Genomic DNA, 10,243 nt, shown 5'->3' with positions numbered 1-10,243 from the left:
TTTCTAGGCTGTAAATCTTTGTGTGAGCAGAAAGCTTTTCTAGAAACCTTCAACAGATGTCCATTTACATCTCATTGAAAAGAGTTGTGTCTTGAAGTCAACCCTGGAAATGAAGTAGGGAAATTATTTAGTGAAGCACATGGCTGTCTTCCTCCCCTTTAGTGGGGTTTTGTAACAAAAGGAAAAGGGGAAACACGGAGATAGAATGGGCAATGAGTACGGTTTATTTCAATTAGCACTGAGCCTGGAAGGGTGGTTGGAGTCACCAATCTCCTTCCTGTGTTCCTTCAATTTCTTATGGTCTCAGAGACAAAGCATTCAGTTCCCAGCACTGAACAAGTGAGTGAGCTTACAGCCGGACGAGGTGGTCCCTTCAAGCAGCCAGAGCAGACTGCAGCAGCTCTGCTGAGGATCCTCCACCCCCACCCCGTGTTCTCCTCAGCTTCTGTGATGTCACACTGGGGCTTCTCTCCTTCTGCTCTGGGCTGTGCCTTCCAAGGATTCTGTGGCCATGGGGCTCTGGGGGCCAGCAGGGAGCAAGGAGCCCAGGGGTGGCTCTGGTCTCCCCTGGGGGCACGGAAGGCCCAATCATGCCGCTCTCGAAGGATGCCATGCTCCTTATGAAGGAGCCCCTGCCCACAGCACAGGCCCCACTTCCCTGGATCCTCCCGAGCTTATTTGCCGCCTTCAATGTAGTGTTGTTGATCCTTCTCAGTGGCCTCTTCTTTGCATTTCCGTGAGTCCCCCACATAAGCTGGCAGTTTTCTTACAGAAAGACAGAAAGGAAAACAGATAATTAAAGTACAGGGGTAGGGCAAGTGCAGAAGAGGGGGTCAGGAGTCCGGAGCAAGGATGTTTTAGGTAATGAAAACAGAATACGCAAAGACATAGTGGTATGGAGTATATGGTACAGCTGAGGAGCCGCAGGTGCCTCATAAGACTGGTGACTTTTGGCTGAGCTTTTATGAGTCTGTCACCAGCCTGGGTATTCAGAACAGGTTGTAAACTATTCCATGGGGAGCTTCAGGTGGCTCTAGATCAATGCTGAGTCAGGTTCTGGTCTCAGTTGCAGGTGGCTGGCCCAAAATGGGGAGTGGGCCTTTCCCATCATCACAAGCCTTCTCTTTGTCCTCACCTTCTTCAGTCTCATTTCACTCAACTTCTCAGACCCCGGCATCTTGCATCGAGGTGAGGCCTTGACCCTTGGGTGCACCCTATAAGGGCTAGTGGCTGACAGGCATGATTGCAAGCATACTCCTCCCATCTCCCTTCCTGAGCCTCAAGGCCCTCCACCCCACACCCTTATCTTCTGGCCCATCTCCTGGCATTTCATTTCCCAAGCCACTGAGGTATGCTGCTACAATAGAATTCTGGAGCTTTTCTGGCTGTTTTAGAGGGGAGGCTGGGGCAGGCTGGGGAGGGATGCCAGCTTTATGCAATCCCTCTCTGATCTCTTCCTCCTTCCTAGTAGTTGTTAAGTGCCGTGGAGTCGGGAAATAACTCATAGGGACCCTGTTTAGGGTTTCCGAGGAGCAGCCGGTGAGCTTGAACCACTGACCATGTGTTTCAATACAACCTTGCAGTCCTTAAAGCCGCAACCACAACTCAAAAGACATTTACAGACAGCGACTCTGCCTGGAGCCCTAACTCTTCTTCTCTCCAGCCAGCCTCTCTGAGGCTGGCCAGTCTCAAGGCTAGGGATTCCTCTACCATCTCCTTTTCTCCCTTCTTGGTGCCCAGTGATGCTGTGTCTGCCCCCACCCCCACCCACTGGCAACACTGTGGATGATCTCAGGGCCTGTTGCACCCCCACCCCACGCCGGAATCCTTTCCTCCCTCTAGGCTCCGACGATCATGGCCCCATGATGGTGCATGTAGTGTGGGTGAACCACAGAGCCTTCCGCCTGCAGTGGTGCGGAAAGTGCTGCTTCCACCGCCCACCCCGAACCTACCACTGCCCCTGGTGCAACATCTGTGTGGAGGTGAGCACCCCCTTCTGCCCCCACAGCACCTGGCCAGAACCAAGAGCCCCACTCACCCAGGAGCCAGGGGCCAGTGTGGAAGATGGTCAGGGATTGCTGAAGGCCAAGGGTGGCAGTAACTCTCCACCATGACACACCCAGGGCCATCCTCATCTATGCTGGTCAGGCCTGGGGAGGAACACCAGCCCTGCCTGGCTCCCAGGATCCCTGACAGGGGAGGGGCTGGCTATGGGATGGCCTGGGGAGCTTGCTTGTCCTCCTTTGGGTTTAGGTGATCTCCTGGGTTCTGAGTGCTTGTCCCTGTGTCAGAACCCACAAAGCTTACAAATGTGATGCCTTTGTCTGGTCATTACAACCCAGAGAGGCTGGCTGGGCAATGGTGTTAATTACCCTGCTTCTCTAATGGATGAGAACAGGGCGGCCCAGAAATGGTCTATGTTCTGCCTGAAGTTACACCAGCCTGTGTCTCACAGAAGATCAGACAAGCTTGTCTCTAAAATGCCTGGTGACAGCTGGCCCTGTGAGCCACAGAACCCTAATCCAGCTGTAATAACCACACCAACGCCAGCTTTACTGACTTTGCAGCTCAGTTTCTCTTTGGGTTGTGGGAGCCAGTGGATGGTGCCAAGGGTAGGTTAGTTGTAGCTTAAGGAGCCTGGGGAAAACCTTACAATTGGGGCAGGGGGCTTGAGGGTTGGGCCAGGAACCCTGGTGGTGCTGTAGTTAAAGAGCTGGACTACAGGGTCGCTATGAGTCGGAACCGACTCCACGGCACATAACAACAACAACAACAACAACCAATCAAAAGCGTGAGGTTTGAACCCATCAGCTGCTCTGCGGGAGAAAAATGTGGTGGTCTGAATCTGTAAAGGTTTGCAGCCATGGAAACCCTGTGGAGCTGTTGTACTCTGCGCTGTAGGGTCCTGTGGAGTCAGAAACAATGGTGTGGGCTGGGTTCTGGTCTTGGAGGTTTGGGTCCAGAGGACAGTTCTCCAGGCCTGGTCTCTTTCTCTCTCCCAGGACTTTGACCACCACTGCAAATGGGTCAATAACTGCATTGGTCACCGCAACTTCCGCCTCTTCATGCTGCTCGTGCTGTCTCTGTGCCTCTACTCCGGAGCCGTGCTGGTCTCCTGCCTGGTCTACCTGGTACACACCACCCACCTGCCCTTCTCCACAGACAAGGCCATCGCGTATCCCCAAGGACCACAGTGCCCCATGGGAAAGGGGGCGGGGCTAATGGGGGCCGGGCGAAGGGACATTTGTCGGAACCCATGTGGGATGAGGTGAGGCTAGGTGGGGCTAAGCAGGTGGGCGAGTAGGGGCAGGAAGGACTGGATTGTTTAGAACCTCTCTAGGATGGGGATGGGAGCTAAGGTGGAATAGATGGGTAGTAACTGCAAGGGAGTGCGGTTTCTAGGGGCAATGAGTGGATGGGGCTGACTGTAGGTGAAGACGTTGGGGGCAGAGGCGGGTGTGAGGAAGCGGGACCAGGGACAGGTATGGGTGGCACAGCTCCTTAACAGCCTGGCAGCATCGTGGTGACTGTACCCGCCACCGGCTTCCTGGTGCCGCTCTTCCTGCTGCTGCTGATTCAGGCGATGTCTGTGAGCACCGCTGAGCGCTCCTACGAGGGCAAGGTATGGGGGAGTGAGGGTGGGAAGCTGTGACACTCAGCTCATTCTTGCTCCCCATCACTAGCGATGGCCTGAAGGCATCTTTAGAAGTAGAAGACAGCAGCCTGACATCTCTTAAGGCTCATGTCAAATCTCACCTTTCCTCTGGTTGGTGCTCCCTTGGCACCTGCTTCGTTCCTTCTGGTAGGCCACCTAGGCGGTGAATAAGGCACTCATGTTGATAAAAAACATGACATGAGAAGACCACCAGACACCTGTGAACTCTCCGAGAGGGGGCCCTATGCCAAATTGTGTAAGCACAGGCTCCTAGGAGGAACTGAGAGCTCAGCGAGGGTAGAGGTTGGACTGTCACTTAGTGGTTTTGGAGGTGCAGAAGGTAGAGGGGAGGGCATTGCATTTGAGGGGTGCAGCTTGCAAAAGGGCAGGGAAGTCTGAACTTTTGTAGAAAGTTGAGGGGATAGTGAGAAAGGAGTTCTAATTGGAGCAGAAGATGGCATAGGAAATCAAGTTGGTCAAGATTAGAAAAATCCTGAAAGTCAGGTGGGCAATTTAGATTTGGTGCAATGGAAATCTGGGAACCATGATAGGACTTAGATGCCAAATTTATTGAGGTATCATCTACATTATAGTAAAATCCCTCCCTTTTTAGTGCATGACAGTCTCATGAGTTTTGACAAATGTACACAGTCCTGTAACTACCATCATCATCAAGATTTAGAACAGCTCCGCCATCCCAGAAAATTCCCTCTGTCCCTTTGTAGTTAATTTGTGGCAGCCATTGATTTCTTTATGATAGTTTTGCCTTTATCAGAATGTCATGTAAATGGAATGAAAGCATTTTGAATCTGGTTTCTTTCACTTAGCATAGCATTTGAGATTCATCATGTCATTGCCTGTAGTGGGTTGGTTGGTTGGTTGGTTGGTTATGTGCCTGCTGTGGAGTCGGTTCGGACTCACAGTGACTCTGTACAGGGTTTCTGAGGCTGTAAATCTTTATGGAAGTAGAACACCTCATATTTCTCCCGCGGAACAGCAGGTAGTTTCGAACTGCTGACCTTAAGGTTCGCAGCCCGATTCGTAACCACTATACTACCAGAGCTCCTTCTGTAGTGGGTAGTTCATTCCTTTTCATTGCTGAGTAGAATGCTTGGCATGGGTGTGCCACAGCTTGTTTATGGATTTGCTGATTGAAGGATGTTTGGGTTGATACCAATTTGGGGCAATTATATAAGTAAGGCTTCTATAAACACTTGCAAACAGGCATGTGTGGGAGTCCCTGGGGTGCCCAAATGATTACTGCCTCAGAAGAAAGGCATGGTGATACAGCTATGAACAACCCTGTGCACAGTTCTACTCTGAAATACATGGAGATTGTCTCAAGGCCAACTGGTTTGTGTTTTTGCAGGCATGTGAATCTAACTTTTCACTTCTCTTGAGTATATACCTAGGATTGGCATTGCTGAATCATATGATAAGCATATGTTTAACGTTATAAGAAATGCCAAATTGTCTTCCAAAATGGTTCTATTGGTTTGCCTTTCGACCAGCCATATATGAAAAATCCAATTGTTCTGCTTTTTCAAAGGATCCCTGGTGGTACAGTGGTTAGGTGCTCAGCTGCTAACGGAAAGCTCAACGGGTGCTTGCAACCTACCTGCCGCTGCGGGAGAAAGATGTAACTGTTGACTTCCATAATAATTACATCCTTGGGAACCCTATGGGGCAGTTCTACTCTGTCCTGCATTGTCTCTATGACTCAGAATTGACTCGACAGCACTAGGTTGGCACCCTTACCAATGCTTGGCATTGCCAGGGTTTACTTGTTTTGCTTTGTTTAAATTTTAGTCATTCTAACAGGTGTGTAGTCCTGGTGTGGCACCCTGGTATAATGCACTGGGCTGCAAAGTTGGTTTGTAAGGCCGGTAGTTCAGGCTCCCCAGTCACTACTTGGAAACCCTATACAGGGTCGCTATGGGTCAGAACCAGCTCGATGGCACTTAACAACAACAACAGTGATAGAAGTGTAGTAGTGTGTGTTGGTTTCATTTGCACCTTTCTAATGGTTAGTGGTTCCTGGTGTGGTGCTGTAGGATCAGCACTGGACTTCAAACCACAAGATCAGCAGTTCAAACCCACCAGCTGCTCCTCGGAAACCTTATACAGGGTTGCTGTGAGTCAGAACTGACTTGATGACGATTAACAGCAACAATAATTAGTGATGTTGAGCATCTTTTTATGTTTTTATCTGTTATCTTTTTATTTTTGATGAAGTGTCTATTCCAATCAGTTGCCCATTTGTTTTTTAAAAGATGAGCTGTTTATTATTATTATTAGAGTTTTAAGAATTCTTTTTCAAATCTGGATATACATATGTGTCTTGCATATATTTTCTCCCAGTCTATAGCTTGTAATTTCATTTTCTTTAAATATCTTCAAAAGAGCAGATACTTTTAATTTTTAAAACGTTTTATTATGAATTTGGGTGAAAGTTTACAAAGCAAACCTTCAGTTTTACGTTAAATAAATCATATACTTTGCTTCACATTTACCACTGTTCATTTTAACTCTTGCATTCCTCCCTATGTCTCCTGCTACCTTCATCTTTCCTCTGCCAACTCCCTCTTGTTGTATATTGCCTGCCCTGTCACCCATGTTAATATGCATCTATTCTCTAGTCTGTGAATCATTTTCCCTCCCATCATAGAATGCTTCTTTTATCAAGTAAACATTAACTTTTTACAAGAGTGGTCTCATACAATATCTGTTCTTTTGTGATTGACTAATTCCACTTAGCACAATGTCCTCTAGATACATCCATGTTGTGAGGTGTTTTGTAGAATCATAGCTAATCCTGACTGTTGATTAGTATTCCATTGTGTGTATGTACCAAGGCGTGTTTAATTATTCTTCTGATGATGGGCATCTAGGCTGTCTCCATCTTTTTGCTAGTGCTGTAATGAGCATTATTGCTGTTGTTGTTAGGTGCCATCTAGTTGGCACTGACTCACAGTGACCCTATGTACAACAGAATGAAACACTGCCCAGTCCTGGACCAACCTCACAACTGTTGCTACACCTGGGCCCATTGCTGCTGCCACTGTGCCAATCCATCTTTCTGGAGGTCTTCCTTTTTTTTCTCAAACCCTCCGCTTTAGCAAACATGACACATTTCTTCAGTGACTGGTCCCTCCTGACAATATATCCAAAGTATGAGAGACAAAGTCTGGCCATCCTGGCCTGCAAGGAGCACTCTGACTGCTCTTCTTCCAACACAGATCTGTTGGTTCTTTTGGTAGTCCATGGTACTTGTAATATTCTTCTCCAATACCATAACTCAAATGCACCAATTCTTCTATGTTCTTCCTTATTCACTGTTCAACTTTCACATGAATATGGGGTTCTTGAAAATACCATGGTTTGAATCAGGCACACCTTAGTCCTCACACTGACATCTTTGCTCTTCAACACTTTAAAGAGGTCTAGATGTGCAGCATATTGCCCCATACAATACTTCGTTTGATTTCTTGACTGCTGCTTCCGTGAGTGTTAATGGTTGATCTGAGCAAAATGAAGTCTTTGACAACTTTAATCTTTTCTCCATTTATATCGTTGTTGTTCATTGGTCCAATGGTGAAGAAATTTTTGTTTTCTTATATTGAGATGTATTCCATACCAAAGGCTGTGCTCTTTGATCTCCATCAGTAAATATTTTAAGTCCTTTTCACTTTCAGCAAGCAAGGTTATATCATTTACATATCGCACGTTGTTAATGAGTTTTCTTTCTATTCTGATGCCATGTTTTTCTTTATATAATCCAGTTTCTCAGATTATTTGTTCAGCGTACAGATTGAATAAATATGGTGAAAGAATACAACCCTGGTGCACACCTTTCCTAATTTTAAACCATTTAGTGCTCCCTTCCTCTGTTTGAACAACTGATTCTTGGTCTATGTACAGGTTCCTCATGAGCACAATTAAGTGTTCCCAGGATACTCATACTTTTAATGTTGTACATAGTTTGTCTTTGTGTAACCAATAAAGCACAGGTAAACACCTTTCTGGTATTCTCTGCTTTCAGCCAAGATCCATCTGATGTCAGCAGTGATATTCCTTGTCCCACGTCCTCTTCTGAATCTGGTTTGAACCGCTGGAAGTTCTTTGTCAATGGTTGCAGCCATTTATGCATTATCATTAGTAAAATTTTACTCATGTGGAATATCAGTGATATTATCCGATGGTTTCTGGGTCACCATTTTTTGGAATGGGCACAAATACAGATCTCTTCCAGAAGATTGACCAGGTAGCTGTCTTCCAAATTTCTTGGCATAGATGAGTGAGTGCCTCCAATGCTGCATCAGTTTGTTGAAAGATTTCAATTTGTATACCATTAATTCCCAATGCCTTGTTCTTTGTTCTTTGCAAATTTCTTCCTTCCTTCCGAATCATTGGCTCTTGATTATATGCTACCTCTTGAAATGGTTGAACATTGACCATTTCTTTTGTTTTTTAATGTTTTTATTATGAATTGAGTGAGAGTTTACAGGGCAGATCATCAGTTTTACATTCAACAAATCATACTACTTGTTTCATTATAATGATTATAATCCCCTCCATGTACCATCAGTTAACAGTATTTCTCTGTTTACTCATTTTAGTTTTTTTAAAAACAGTCGGGCATATATAATAATTTAAACCACCAAAGGCATATTCTGCAAGTCTGCCTTCTGGTCGCCAGCTGTCAGTCCCTCTCTTCCCATGAATCTAGAGTCCTCAGATGCTCCCTCTCTCCACGACCCCATCTCTGCCTCCATCTCTGGTGTCGCTGCTTCTCTTGATAAGGGTCCGCATTCCACTAGTGCTCTTCTCCCTTGATGGTCTTAGGGTTCTCTGTTTCTGAACTGTAAGGTTAACTACTCCCCCTTTTTTGTTACACAACTTCTACCTTTACAGTTGCAATTAGTCCTGGTAACAATTACTCATTATTGAATCATAAGAATCTTATCCCCATCTCTTTTTACCAAACCCATTTAGATAAGATGATAATTATTCAGTGGGGACTCTTATCTTCCCTCATATACTTTTTTTTTTTTTTTTAGTGTTTTATTATGTATCATGTAATAGTTTACCTGGTAGAACATTAGCTTTACATTCATCCTATCATATATCATTTCATTGCCATGTTTACAATCCCCTCCATGCATCATCAACCAACCAAAGGGTATACCCTGCAAGCCTGTCTCCCCCACCCCTGGCCATCAGCACACAGCCCCTCTCCATCTCTGGGTCTAAAGTCCCCAGCCTCTCCATCTCTCCACATCATCATCTCTGCCTCCATCTCTGGCATCATTGCTTCTCTGGGTAGGGTCCCGTTCTCCACTCTTCTCCCTTGATGGTCCCAGGGGCCTCTGCACCTAGACTGCAAAGTTAATCCCTCCCCTCCTTGCTACAAAACGTCTACCTTTACATTTCCAACCCTCACAATCAGTCCTGATAACAGTTATTCACTATTGTATCACAAGACATCTATCCTCATTTCCTTTCATCAGCCCCACCTAGACAGATAGGATACTACTCAGTGGAGATTCTACCTTTCTCCACGCCCTCTGGATCTGCCGGTCTCGACAAGGGGATTTGGTTCATGAAGTTGGGAGATCTGGTGGTGACAGAGATAGAGAAAGAATACACACAAAGAGGCAAAGAGAGAGAACACAAAACACCCCAAAACCAGAGTGGATGCGACACTGGCGGGCGGACCCTGGACTACTGGCATCGTGGCCCCTGCAGGCAGTAAAGCACCGCCCTGCAAACCTTAAGGCATGCCTTGCCAGCTGTAACGCCTCGCATGCCAGTCATAACGCACGCAGGCTTCAGTCTGCGCCCCAGTTTTATTTCAGGGAGGAGCTTTACACAAAGGAAGGCGGGGATTGTTAAGAAGGGGTACAGAAGTGAAATGTGATTAATCGTTCAACACAGGACACAATGATTTACAGGAATCAAATTCTAGAACATACATCACAAATTGTCTTGATAATCTAACATCCTTAATTTTCCAGAAATTCAAGCAAATTATTATATGGTACTTTTCAGGTTCGAATCCCAGGGCAGCAACTCGGTTTCTCCAGGCTAATTAACATACCTATAGCACCTAATCTCGAATGGGAACAAGGTGAAAAGGATTGAAAGGAATCCCCCGCTGTGTCGGCTGGCTGGCCGAGATTTGCAAGAGAAAGCAAGACGCCTAGCTTAGTGGTTTTGCACCTGGGGGCTATCCAAGAAGGCAGACACCTATTATTCTTAGGACAAAACCCCTGGACTTCGCCAATCCACTTTGGGTGAATTCCTTGGGGGAATCTTGTTTTTGGAAATTTTACAGCCTCGGCTTTAGGAGCAGTTTTTTGTTTTAATATTTGTCCATGGGTATCAAGGGCTTTTGTTTTAATATTTGTCCATGGGTATCATGTATTAAGTTAATATCAAACATAATTAAATAATTTGATAAAGAACAATTTGGACCAGCGTGCCCAGTGGCCAGAGAGATTTGTTCCCAGAACACCTTAAGCACTGCCAATACAGTGGAGACATTGAGAGAGGCACATTAAGAAACCATTTTCTCAGAGGCTACAG

At 46.1% G+C, this 10,243-nt stretch overlaps 1 protein-coding gene across 1 annotated transcript in view; it reads left to right on the top strand.

The window, feature by feature from the left end:
- The first annotated feature begins 590 nt into the window (after positions 1–590).
- The window catches only part of ZDHHC19 (zinc finger, DHHC-type containing 19), an 18,426-nt gene continuing 8,773 nt past the window's right edge, over positions 591–10,243 (top strand). Inside the window, exons 1-5 of the mRNA XM_006869434.1 lie at positions 591–736; positions 1,067–1,188; positions 1,843–1,982; positions 3,003–3,175; positions 3,517–3,622. Of these exons, the coding sequence (XP_006869496.1) occupies positions 591–736; positions 1,067–1,188; positions 1,843–1,982; positions 3,003–3,175; positions 3,517–3,622 (687 nt within the window). The remainder of the gene's footprint in view (positions 737–1,066; positions 1,189–1,842; positions 1,983–3,002; positions 3,176–3,516; positions 3,623–10,243) is intronic.

Source organism: Chrysochloris asiatica, unplaced genomic scaffold (assembly GCF_000296735.1).
Source record: "Chrysochloris asiatica unplaced genomic scaffold, ChrAsi1.0 scaffold00130, whole genome shotgun sequence".
In the NCBI taxonomy this organism is placed as follows: domain Eukaryota; kingdom Metazoa; phylum Chordata; class Mammalia; order Afrosoricida; family Chrysochloridae; genus Chrysochloris; species Chrysochloris asiatica.
Note: the sequence above shows the minus strand (reverse complement) of the source record. Positions and strands in the feature narration are given on the sequence as shown.